Consider the following 13,462-nt stretch of genomic DNA (forward strand, 5'->3'; position numbering starts at 1 on the left):
TGTGACTTCTGTGTCACCTCTGCACTGCAAAGATGGATTTTAATGATTTAATTTGATTGGTAACAGTGGTATTGTGTAATTATTCTAATATAATTTAATTTGAATGTTAGAATTTGACATAAAAGGTGATGCATACATCTACAAATGTCCATATATAGGTGAAAATGCCCCTGGAAATCAATTTAAGGTGGCAAATATTACCCCTTAATAAAAAAAAAATAATTTCTGTCACTGCTGTGAACTGACCACTGCATAGAATATGAAAAATATGAATATCTTCGTCAGTCAGCTGTCAACAACAGGCCTAAACCAGCCATGGCGCCAAGCACAGAAACACAATCAGTAAAATATTATCTACTTATTATCAACAAAACTTGACATATTTTGTCAATATTGCACACCCCTAATGCATGGTATTAATTTTGATTTCTTCGGGTCTTAAAAAGGTCTTAAATTTGACTTTAAAAAGTGTGCAGAAACCCTGTGTAAGTATGTCTTATAATTGGAACTGTTAATAGAAAACACAACTACAATAATACATTTTATGTAGCTGCTATGATGTAAATAAAGGGCATTCGCTAGCCTGCTGTCTAACATCACAGCATTGATGTAGTGTTTACTGTAGCTTTTGTAAGCTCTCGCTTTTGTAAGGCTGTTCACCACCCCTTAGGAAAATTTGCCATGTTAGCATATTTTAATACACCCCAAAAACACAATCAAGCCTTTGTAACAGGGCATAATAGGACCCCTTTAAATATATCATGTAAAACAGGATCACATTGCTCATGCCTTGGTGTCTACATTAGCACACGTGGATGGTACAGTATATTTCTGACTTTAAAGCAATGTCATTATTATAACTGAAAACCCTCCATCTTAACAGCTCGACGATCTTGGTTCAGAACTACATTGCCGTTGACAGGAACATGGGTTGCACCATGCCTTTCAGCTGGAGAATTAAAGACTGTCTAGAGGACCTCTGGGTACATGCTTTGCAGCGAGAAGGTAGTTTTGCTTAATTGCTTTCCTTTTTATGCTATGGTTTTTTTTCCCCCTGAGCAATCAAGCTTAAATCAGTGTGGTTAGTTTTCTCATTTTCACAGTTTTCCCATTCCTTAACTCTTTTATTTACAGTTCAAATTAAAAACTAAACAATAAATGCTGTCTTTGCATTTCTGTCACCAGGACACTCTCTAAAGCAATTTGAAGAGTTTTTTTGGAAGACGCCCTTGGGCAGGTACATCTCTGAAGCATCCCAAGAGATGCAGATGGAGTTTTTCCACAGGTATCTCCAGGATTTCGTCTCCATGACCATGAATGTAATATCGAAGGTGGACCTCGAGGTGAGAGTCAGACCCTTTTAAAGATACTTTTTGATACCCACCATCTGCACGTCCAAGCACATACCATAAAATATGTGACCCTGCATCACAAAACCAGTCACGAGTCGCACTGGTATATTTGTGGCAATAGCCAACAATGCATTGAATGGGTCAAAATTATTGATTTTTCTTTTATGCCAAAAATCATGAGGATTTTAAGATCATGTTCCATGAAGATATTTTGTAAATTTCCTACCGTAAATATATAAAACATGTATTTTTGTGAGTAAATGCAGCACAATCGCCAACATAAATGGACAACTTTAAAGCAGATTTTCTCAATGTTTAGATTTTTTTGCACCCTCAGATTCCAGATTTTCAATAGTTGTATCTCAGCCAAATATTGTCCTATCCTAACAAAACATACACCAATGGAAAGCTTATTTATTCAGTTTTCAGATTATCAAATAATTGACCAATGTGACTGGTTTTGAGGTCCAGGATCACATATTTAAAAAGAAGTATCTTGTGTTATGTGCTTATGAATTGAATGTCTTTAAACTGCTGATCTTGTTACCTAATAATAGTATTAATAAAAATAAAATTTACCAATGTGAATGGTTTTGTGGTCCAGGGACACATATGTGAACAATCAAACATGAAAGCATAATTTGTACACCCCAAAAACAAAATCAAGACTTTTTAACAGGGCATAATAGGACCCCTTTAAATATGTAATGTAAAACAGCATCACATTCTGACAATGCATTGCTTATGCCTTGGTGTCTACATTAGCAGACGTGACAGTTCACGTACACTTGTTCATGTGTGTCTGTTTTTACATTTTAGCTCTTGTGTGGAGCCCTTACTTGCAGTGTACATGAGCTTAGAGATGGTGAGGAAGCCCACGAGGATGAAGTCATTTCCCTGCCGTGGGTTCATGCTGCCTACCATCACTTCAAGAACCGAATACAGAACCTCTACCGGATGATCAGTATACAGCCTCAGATAGCTCAGATGCTGCAAGATAACAAACCCGCAAGAGAGGGCAGAGAACTTGTAAGTGCTTGAGGTTTACATGATATTACGGGGATCGGATCTGGATGTTCTTCTTTGCTTACTTCCCTCTGTTTCTCAGGCGTTAGATGCGTACGCCGCTCTGGCCTGTATTGAATACCTGGAGCCCCAGAATCTAAATGGAGATGCTGAAAGTCTGGCCTGGCTGAGGCGTGTGAAAAAGCTCCAGGTGCCGATCGAGCTGGTCTGCTGTGAGGAGAGCGTACGCCACTACGGAGAGAAGAGCAAACTGATGGTCACCCACATCCAGTGAGTTATTATGAGCTAGAAAATATGTTGTCCTATCTTTTACAAGTAACAGGTTATCTGTATATTTCAGTTATATTTATTGCATAATAGCTGTTCTCAGTCTATTTGTGTGGGACTTGGGTACTGTAGATCTTTGGTTTGAACTTCGAAAACTCCCATTTTCCACATTATTTGACCACTTTCCCCCCATAATGTAGGCTAATATGTTTCCTCTGGTGCATCAGCTGTAATGAAAAGTATAAGACTCCTTGGCCATGAAAATATTTTTTTCATGGCCAAGGAAGGAGTCTTATACTTTTCATATTATTATCTAACTTGATGCTGCTGTAAATGTGTGTTGTGTTTTTGTGTGTGAGTGTGTGTATGATAATGCATTTTCTTCTATTCTATTCTGAATTTCACTTGTATATTCCATAGATTCAAAATTTAAATACAATTATGTAATTCCTGTTTGCTGCCTCATTTGGGAAATTAATTGGAATTTTCAAGGTGTTCCCAGTTCATTTCCGAATGACACTCAACCCATGTGCACAGTGCTGCTGCTAACAAAACTTGTAATTATCAATATTATCATGTATGGTCATTTGCATCATTGTATTATTAATTTTCAGACAAGGCTGGCAGCGCATTTACTCTCTGGCCCTGTTTGTGGAGCACATGCTACTGGGCGTTGGAGAGCTGCAGCTGAAACTCAGGCCGCTGGTTCTGGAACACACTCGACGCCTAGCACAAGTGAGTCGATTATACTCCTTCCTCAAGCTGAAATGAAACTCCTGAAGGAACTGTTTATCTCTGATACTCCTCTGTATGCTGAAGGTCCTAGAGAAGAACTCGGACCTCAAAAAGAAGCAGCCGTTCGAGGCAGTGATCACCGTACTCAAAGCCTGCAAAGATGAAGCATCTCAGAGCATTTTTAGGTTTGATTTGATGATAGTTATTCTTTTTTTTTTTGTCGAAGGATTTAGTAAGAGGCTGCTATTACAGGATTTTGGTGATTTGGCTCTAGCTATATTTACATAAACACCCTTTGTTTCAATCAGAATTGTTTTAATCATTCCTATTGATTAATCCAAACGTAGTGTTTACATGAACGTTAAGTAAAGTTGATGTGCTTGTTTATATAACATATTGATCTTTTGACATGCGCACACCTGAAGAGATTCAGATTAATGTTTGGTAACACTTTATTTTACAGTGTCCTCATTACATATGTTACATGTACTTGCCATAATAATAACAGTAAATTATGCATAATTACGTGCAACTAACCCTCAACCAAATCCTAATCCTATCCTAACCCTGTAGTAAGTACATGTAGTTAATTATTATTACTCAGTACTTAAATATATAATTACACCGTAACAATGACACCTTAAAATAAAGTGTTACCAAATGTTTAAACCACCCCTTAACAATCCGGATTAAATTTTAGTCTGATTGACGTGGTTCCATGCAACTTTTGTTTGGATTGTGCTTACATACAGATTATTAGGGTCCATGTAAACACAGCTTCTGTTTGTTTACCCAGGTTTGGCATCCAGCTTTGTCCAGTGTGCATGGGAGACCCTCGGGACCCTTTAAATCTGCCGTGTGACCACATCTATTGCCTGAGCTGCATCAAGCAGTGGCTGGTGCCTGGTCAGATGCACTGCCCTCTGTGTGTACAGGAAGTGCCTGATGACTTTGAGCTCAAGGCCTCTGACACAATACGGTAACCTAATAGTTGTCTGTGCTGAATATTCAACAATATTATTGGTCTGCCTGCATTGACACCATTATATGACTGAACTGAACGGTTTTCTCAAGAGCGGCTATATATATACAGTATATACTGTATATATATATATATATATATATATATATATATATATATATATATATATATATGTATATGTATATATATAAATGATCTAAATTAATAACTTTTTTACAACAGAAATTAACCATCACTGAACTTACTTAAGCTGGACTGTGACGCTATTTTCTTCTGCATTATTTTCCTGTTATCTCTGTAAAGCTGCTTTGAAACACTCTGTACTGTAAAAAGCGCTATATAAATACATGTGACTTGACTTGTGCTGAGTAGTTGCGCTCTGTATCTTTCTGTTTGCCTGTATCTCAGTCAGTCTAAAAGATTGTGTGCTTGTTTTGGTCATTAGGGGTCTCATCAACCAAAACGCGTCGTTCAGAATGCGATGTAATGCGTTCTTCATTGATGTGGTGTCCAGCGTGTGCTTCAAGGACAACACTCCTCCCAGCAGAGACATCATACTCCACCTGCTGTCTCTTCTGATGGTCGAGGCCTGCTCGCTCCCTCAGATTAGAGGTACGTCTGGTAGTAATATGTGTGTGTGTGTGTGTGTGTGTGTGTGTGTGTGTGTGTGTGTGTGTGTGTGTGTGTGTGTGGAGGAATAAATGAGTAAATGATCAGAACGCTGTTCCTCGTGCTCTCAGGGCAAGACCGCAGGTTCCTGACCAAGGCGCTTTCTCCCTTCGATGACTCTGTGGATAAAAATCCAGTGGTGCGTTCAGTGGTGCTGAAACTCCTGCTCAAATACAGGTGAGTGCAAGGACATATCCTTACGCAAAGAAAACATATTTCCATATATTTATGGTCAATATATTACTTTTGAAAAATATATTTCGTTAATATATTGAATAATACATAAGGAATTGCCACTAATGTGCATTCACATGAGTTACTTTAACTCATTTAAGTTATGTTTCTGCTACACCAAGTATTTGAGTTGAGTTTACAGGGAAAGTTTTGTTGGTATTACTTAAGGGTGTAAAGTCTAACTGGTCAAACACAAATTAGTTGAGTTCAAAATACTCAGTTCTGATGCTGGAAGTTGCCTAAATTTTTGGGAGTTTCACTTTAAGGCAGTCAGTTTCAGTGTAAAAAATATTGCCTTAATTTCTCAATTGTTATTATAATTATTAATACTATTATTAGGTAACAAGATCAGCAGTTTAAAGACATTAAATTCATAAGCACATAACTAGGGATGGGGCCGATCCGATCCAGTATCGGTATCGGGACCCGATACCAGCGTAATTCACGTATCGGATTTTCCCGATCCAAACTGCTGAGATATCCGATATCCATGAGTCATGTCTGCGCTCGCTTTAACGTTTGCTGAAATGACTCCATAGTCCAAAAGTGATTCCCGCCGGCGAGTCTGCTAGCTGGCTGCAAACTGTGGAATGGATTTCCTGAACGGAGGCGCGGCTCAATGAGACACAGAGTTATGAGACACGCCCCCGCTCAGGAAATCCATTCCACGGTTTGCGGCTAGCCAACAACGTCCGCTGTGTGGAAATACTTCACACTGGAAACACCGCAGAGCAAGACAGCAAAATGCAATGTTTGCAAAGCTGTAATTCAGAGTCCTTTGAAGCTCCCTCGCGTCGTACAACACAACGAACGCAATCAAACATTTAAAAAAGCACCACGTTACTGTGCGTTCACACCAAACGCGAATAGCGCGTCAAATTCGCGTCTACTTGGACGCTTGAATATTTTGAATCCATTCGCGCGACCGAAAAGTTTGAAGCGAAATCGACGCGCGTCTGAGGCGAAATCCGCTTGTTTGTTTGCACGATGCTGATGTTGATCGAGCATTCATCGAGAGAGTTACTGCATCGGAGCGAGGATCACCCTTCAGATAGTGTGTGTGTAAGATGTTTACACTTGCACTTTTCTTATATTTCAAGACGCAAGTATTTGACATTTTGGGAATGTAATAAATATTGACATGACAATCAATTTGAAACCCTTACAGTTGCATATTTGTTTTCAAAATGGAATTTTTCCTGTTAACAGGATTTCCTGTTTTTCTGACTTCCTTTTCTGACCTTATACTTACCTCAAGTTGCCTTTTGGGACATACATGCATACATACGTACATAACATATCATTCATACTTGCCTGTTAAGAGAAGTTTATTTCAGCAACATAAAATAAACAAAAATGATAATAATAATATTAAATCAAACACAGCTCTGGTATCGGAATAGTATCGGTATCGGCCGATATCCAAATTCAGGTATCGGGATCGGATCGGAAGTGAAAAAATGTGGATCGGTGCATCCCTACACATAACACAACATACTTCTTTTTAAGTATGTGACCCTGGACCACAAAACCAGTCACATTGGTAATTTTTTTGAACATCTGAAAGCTGAATAAATAAGCTTTCCATTGATGTGTGGTTTGTTATGATATGACAATATTTGGCTAAGATACAACTATTGAAAATCTGGAATCTGAGGGTGTAAAAAAATCTAAACATTGAGAAAATCTCCTTTAAAGTTGTGCATTTATGTTGGTGATTGTGCAGCATTCACTCACAAAAATACATGTTTTATATATTTACGGTAGGAAATTTACAAAATATCTTCATGGAACATGATCTTTACTTAATATCCTCATGATTTTTGGCATAAAAGAAAAATCTATAATTTTGACCCATACTCAATGTATTGTTGGCTATTGCCATAAATATACCCGTGCGACTCGAGACCGGTTTTGTGATCCAGGGTCACATATAGTAATTGAACTATTCTAATACACAGAAACTAATATCGCATTAACTCACGCATTCAATCATTCACAGTTGCAGAAAGAAAGCAAGCAAGTGAGGAAAGTTTAAGAGAGTGAAATAATGAAATCCCATGTTTTTAGCAATGTATGCAATTACTAGGACCTGAACGAGCCATCAGTCATTAATCAGCCCTTGCATTGAGTCTTCAGTGAGGCTTTGACTTTCTTAATGCGAGAATCTGGAGGCATTACTTGCGTCTTTGAATGGGGATTCCCTTCTTCGTTGTTGATTCGTTGGAGGTCTTTTCGTATCTTGAGTGACGTCTTAGGAAGCCGATCAGTTGTTGTGTTGGCTGATGAATGGAGCGGAGTCTCTGCAGGTTGAAGTTGTAGTTTAAGGCGAGGAAATGCCATATTGAGTCATGGACTGAAGCTTTAAGGCAAAATAAGATAAGGAAGAAAAGAAGTGAAATGAGGCTAGATGAGTTATTTCTTCATGATGCATTTCAGCATCCTTAGACTCAGTTTAAACTAATGCTTTGTTTATGTCCTGAGTTTTTAAACTCAGATGTGTGTCCAAACCCTGGAGGAGTGCTGACCAATTAGACATCGCCTTTAGTTCGGGCGTAACCATTTCTCCTCTTCATACATAAATCAACATGCTATCTTATTATTCACATGATCTCTTAACTTTTAAACCCTATTAGAGTGGGAAAGTTAAGAGATCAGGTTAATTTGATTCATAACATAATTTGAGAAATGGAAAACCATTCACACCGACACCAACCATACTTCCTTTGAGCTACCAAATAGTTACTCAAAAGGACAATGAGTGATAACAACATGATAGTGTGGGATGTGGACATGATTTAGAATTATGCAGTGAAATGATATTTGATTATAAGACTTTCTAGCATTGTTTTTGAATGATCTGATGCATTTTGATATGTGGGTTTTAGAGAGGATTTCAGTCCTGTGTTCAAGAGGTCAAAACGAAGGTCTGTTTTAAGTCTCTGTCTTGGGAATCATCCTCCTTTCGTGATTTTCCTTGTGAGACTGAAGATGTGCCATCTCCGAACCCATTTGTCGATGTTGAACTGCCTAATTGACATTTCTAATAGCTCTTTGTTTCAAAGTTGTGGAGGAGTTTGTTGGTTTCCTAGACTGGCTGGTGTCACATGAAAGGATCTTCTGATTTTATGGTCATTAGTGTTGATTTGTATAATCAAGTCATTACTGTCTGATGGAAATATATGTTCTTTGAATAAGGCAACCCTTCTTACACATTTATATATGTATATAATAATCATTGTGGTTTCCTATTTCAGCTTTGATGATGTGAAGCACTATCTTCAGCGGCATCTGACAGAGGTTGAGCAAAGCAACATCATGGAGGAGACTGATAAAACTGAGCTTTACTGCTTGTACATAAACTGTTTGGAGGTGTGTATATCCCTGCCCTCACCAACTCAGCTCGCTTGCCATATTTTACAGCTTAGTTGCAGTTTTCTAGATTCTCACTCTGCATATTCTAGGCTTTCTCTTAGAAGAGGAATTGGATTACATGTTACATGTTGTCAAATTCAAGCAACATTTAGATCAAAATGTTTTTAGTCTATGTAAACAATAAATTCAGTCTAGTGTGACTGTTAGTGTAAGTGTAGTTTGTAATTTAAAAATAACCCTAACCAAATTTTACCAAAGTTTATGATTTAAGATGTAAAAATGTAAAGAGAATGTAAGTTCTAAAGAAAATGTATGTTTTTAAGGTTGATTTTGACTGATTTAAGAGTTTTTTGGGGGGTGGGGGGATCAGGTTCATTACAATAAGGTCCATTAGTTAATTGATTGATTGATTGATTGATTGATAGACTTTATTAATCCCACACTGGGGAAATTTCTATGTTACAGCAGCTCAAGAAATAAAGAATAAAGTAAGAAATACAAAATATAAGGAATGAGCAATAAAATAAAATAAAATTAGTTACAATAACAATAATAATAATGATTAGAAAACAACTGTATTCACACAATAACCAACCTTATGTAAACCGACAGTATATAAATACAAATATACAAGTATACAAGTATACAGATAAGTGTAATGTAAATGAACGGAGGTAACATATTGCACAATTGTAGATGACACAAGTAATAAATAGATTAAAGAAATACACATAATGCAGAATAATTGTCCGGTGCTGCTCGAAGTTCAGAGCAGCTAGCAGTGCTGCATTATGATGTTGCATTAAAAAGTCTGACTGCTGCTGGAATAAAGGACCTGCGGAAGCGCTCCTTCTTACACTGAGGGTGCAGCAGTCTGCTACTGAAGGAGCTGCTCAAGGAGATCACAGTCTCATGCAGGGGGTGAGAAGTGTTGCCCATAATAGATGTCAACCTGGCTAACATCCTCCTCTCCCCCACCTCCTCTATGGTGTCCAGAGGGCAGACCAGAACAGAGCTAGCCTTCTTCACCAGTTTGTTAAGCTTTTTCCTGTCCCTTTCTGTACTCCCAGCTCCCCAGCAGGCTACTGCATAAAAAATTGCAGATGCCACCACAGAGTCATAAAAAGTTTTTAACAGAGACCTGCACACACCGAAGGAACTCAGCCTCCTCAGCAGGTGGAGACGGCTTTGGCCCTTCTTGTACAGGACATCTGTGTTTGTGGACCAGTCAAGTTTCTTGTTAAGGTGAACACCCAGATATTTATATGTCTCCACCATCTCAATGTCAACACCCTGGATGTTCACTGGTGTAGCACCAGGTGGCCTCCGGCGAAAATCAACTACCATCTCCCTTGTCTTGCTGGCGTTGATGTGAAGATGGTTTGACTCACACCAGTTGACAAAGTCCCAGATGACCTCCCGGTACTCTTGGTCATTCTCCTCTGAAACCCTCCCAACAATGGCAGTATCGTCGGAGAACTTCTGCATGTGACAGCTGTTTGTGTTGTGCCTGAAGTCCGCTGTATACAGGGTGTAGAGAAAAGGAGCGAGCACTGTCCCCTGTGGTGCTCCTGTGCTGCTCATCACTACATCAGACACACAGTCCTGGAGCCTCACATACTGTGGTCTGTCAGTGAGGTAACTGATGGTCCATGCAGACAGGTGCTGGTCAACACCAGCCCCCAGTAGCTTCCCCCAGAGCAGTGATGGTTGAATTGTATTGAAAGCACTGGAAAAATCAAAAAACATGACTCTCACAGTGCTCCCAGTGCTCTCCAGATGTGACAGTGCTCTGTGTGAAAGATAGATGATGGCATCCTCCACCCCTATGCCTGGTTGGTAAGCGAACTGTAGGGGATCCAATTCTGAACTCACCACGGTTCTCAGATGTCGTAGTACAATCCTCTCCAAGGTCTTCATCAGGTGTGAAGTTAAGGCAACCGGTCTGAAGTGATTGGGCTCCCTGGGATGTGCAGTTTTTGGAACTGGAACAACACACGAAGTCTTCCACAGGACTGGAACTCGCTCCAGACTCAGGCTCAAGTTGAAGATGTGCAGGATGACTTCGCTGAGCTGATCTGCACAATCTTTAAGCATTCTGGGGCAGATTCCATCCGGGCCTGGTGCCTTTCTTGCCTTGATCTTTTTTAGCTCCTTCCTCACCTGATTGACTGTCAGAGAGAGGCTGCTAGAGGGAGGTATAGAAGTTCCCGACAGGTCTGAAGACGGGTTAGAGGTGGGAAGAGGAGAGGGTGTAGAATCAAATCTATTGAAAAAAAGATTTAATTCATTTGCCATGTCACAGTCACCAGAAACAAAGCCTCTTCCACTGACTTTGTTCTGACCAGAGATGGTTTTCAGACCCCTCCAAACCTCCCTTATGTTGTTTTGTTGGAGGCGTGACTCCAACTTCTTCCTGTAACTGTCTTTTCCTTTCCTAATCTCCCATCTTAGTTGTTTTTGGACCGTCCTCAACTCTTCTTTTTCCCCAGATTTAAAAAGTCTTTTCTTTTCATTCAGCAGGGCTTTAAGTTCTGAAGTCACCCAAGGTTTGTTGTTGGAGAAACACCGAACCTTCTTCTTAGGTATGGTGTTCTCCACACAGAAATTTATGTAGTCAGTAACACAGTGAGTGAGAGTGTCAATGTCCTCCCCATGAGAATTACAGAACATTTCCCAGTCTGTGGTCTCAAAGCAGTCTCTCAGTGCTTCACTGGCCTCCTCAGACCATTTTCTCACATACTTAGTGGTGGGAGGTTGTTTACTCACCAAAGGTATGTAAGCAGACAGAAGATGGACCAGGTTATGATCTGAGCGGCCCAGCGGGGGGAGGGGAAAAGAGTTATATGCCTCTTTAATGTTGGCATACAACATATCCAATGTTCTATTGTCCCTTGTGTGGCATTTAACATACTGGGTGAAGGTAGGAAGTGTTGAAGACAAGAGAGCATGATTAAAGTCTCCGGAGATGAGGAAGAAGGACTGTGGATGTGATGTCAGCAGCTGTGACACAAGTAAGTGAAGAAGCTCGCATGCAGCTGAAGCATCAGCCGAGGGGGGGATGTAGACAGTTATCGCAATAATGTGTGAAAACTCCCTCGGGATGTAATATGGCCGCATGCTAACCGCTAGCAATTCAATGTCTTTAGTGCAGAGCTGTTCCTTAACACTGATGTGCCCAGGGTTACACCATCTATTGTTCACAAACATCACAATTCCCCCACCTCTCCTCTTACCGCTCTCCTTTACTCTCCTGTCTGCTCTCACAAGTTGAAAGCCATCCAGTGTAACCAGTGAGTCCGTAGTGAGTTCATTCAGCCACGTCTCCGTGAAGCACATGACACTGCACTCCCTGTATTCCCTCTGCAGCCGGGTTAGCGCCGTTAGCTCTTCCATCTTATTGGGGAGAGATCTCACGTTCCCCATAATAACAGACGGGATGCATGGTTTGTACCGTCTTTTCCTTTCTCGACGCTTAACTCCACCTCTGCATCCCCTTCTTCTTTTAAGTAAATCCTCCGGGATCACCTGTCTTTCAGTAGAAGATATCCTTGTGTGCCTCAGTGCTAACAGCTGTTCCCATGTGTAAACAATGGAGCCGCAGCCGAATGATTCTCCCATTGCAAAGTTACATCCATGTGCCCATACATTAAAGAAAGAAAATTTTAAAGAAGAAGAAGAAAAAAAAAAAAAAAAAAAAAAGCTCAGAGCTGCAGCAACAGGCTACCACTCGCGCAGCGCCATCTTGGAGCCTTCTTGGAGTTAACATTAATTAATTTCATTAGCTAACATATACTAAGAATGAACAGTACTTTTACAGCATTTATTAATCTTAGTTAATGTTAATTTCAACATTTTCTAATACATTATTAAAATCAAAGGTTGTATTTGTTAACTTAGTTAATGCGCTGTGAACTAACATGAACAAACAATGAACAGTTATATTTGTATTAACTAACATTAACAAAGTCGAATAAATACAGTAACACATGTATTGCTCATTGTTAGTTGATGTTAGTTAATACATTAATGTTAACTAATGAACCTTATTGTAAAGTTTTACCAATTAACTTACAAAGCATTTTGGTTACTTTCTTAAGAATCAGTATGAAAACACATAAGTTTGGTTATGAGTACAGTACGTTCCTCCTGTGTGTGCAGGACTCGATGTACGACCGAACACAGTGGCACTCCGTGGCGGAGCAGCAGACCTGTTTGCAGGAGGAAACACACTTTCTCCTGGAGTTCGCTGGCTCTGACTCCGTGTCTTCACACACCGCGTCTATAGAGCACCTGCAGCGGGTGGCCAGGGTTCGACTGGGCCTGGATGTGGCCGCTGACCTGCTGGTCAACAGAGGGACCGGTGCTGCAGAATGCAAGTCTTTAGTGCTTGTGCTTTAATAATCATGCAAATAAATGCTGTTCTATTAAAGGTGCATTGTGTAATATTTAGGAGGATCTGTTGACAGAAATGCAATATCATATATCATTTTCAGTGGTGTATAAAGACCTTATATAAGCCGTTTCTATCTACACACACATCCGCTTACATCGACATGTTTCTACAGTGGCCCTAAACGGACAAACGCGTTTCGTCACTATGTTGTTCTTCGTGCAAAGAAGCTATAGCTAAAGTCAGCGAATAAGACACTGACACAATGATGAACAGGTAACAATAATAATCACAGTAAAAGTAAACCTAATTTCTTGATTTATCTTTGTAAAGAAACCTCATTGCTTAACTGGCTACTCTTTGCTGTCTCAGACGACGACATCACTTCCTGTCAGCCACCATAACTTCTGTTGGGTCCAATTCACAACC

The 13,462-nt window shown here is 39.8% G+C and overlaps 1 protein-coding gene across 5 annotated transcripts in view; it reads left to right on the forward strand.

Moving 5' to 3' along the window:
• Positions 1 to 13,462, forward strand: part of LOC311296864 (E3 ubiquitin-protein ligase rnf213-alpha) — a 77,677-nt gene that overhangs the window by 35,191 nt on the left and 29,024 nt on the right. For all 5 annotated transcript variants that reach the window (XM_084418844.1, XM_084418846.1, XM_084418845.1 and 2 more), the window contains 11 exons: positions 884 to 1,005; positions 1,186 to 1,343; positions 2,172 to 2,381; positions 2,461 to 2,648; positions 3,260 to 3,380; positions 3,465 to 3,565; positions 4,177 to 4,359; positions 4,808 to 4,974; positions 5,103 to 5,208; positions 8,523 to 8,637; positions 12,802 to 13,015. In XM_084418844.1, the coding sequence (XP_084274970.1) occupies positions 884 to 1,005; positions 1,186 to 1,343; positions 2,172 to 2,381; positions 2,461 to 2,648; positions 3,260 to 3,380; positions 3,465 to 3,565; positions 4,177 to 4,359; positions 4,808 to 4,974; positions 5,103 to 5,208; positions 8,523 to 8,637; positions 12,802 to 13,015 (1,685 nt within the window). The remainder of the gene's footprint in view (positions 1 to 883; positions 1,006 to 1,185; positions 1,344 to 2,171; positions 2,382 to 2,460; positions 2,649 to 3,259; positions 3,381 to 3,464; positions 3,566 to 4,176; positions 4,360 to 4,807; positions 4,975 to 5,102; positions 5,209 to 8,522; positions 8,638 to 12,801; positions 13,016 to 13,462) is intronic.

The sequence above is a fragment of the Rutilus rutilus genome, assembly GCF_951802725.1.
Source record: "Rutilus rutilus genome assembly, chromosome: 1".
Lineage (NCBI taxonomy): Eukaryota > Metazoa > Chordata > Actinopteri > Cypriniformes > Leuciscidae > Rutilus > Rutilus rutilus.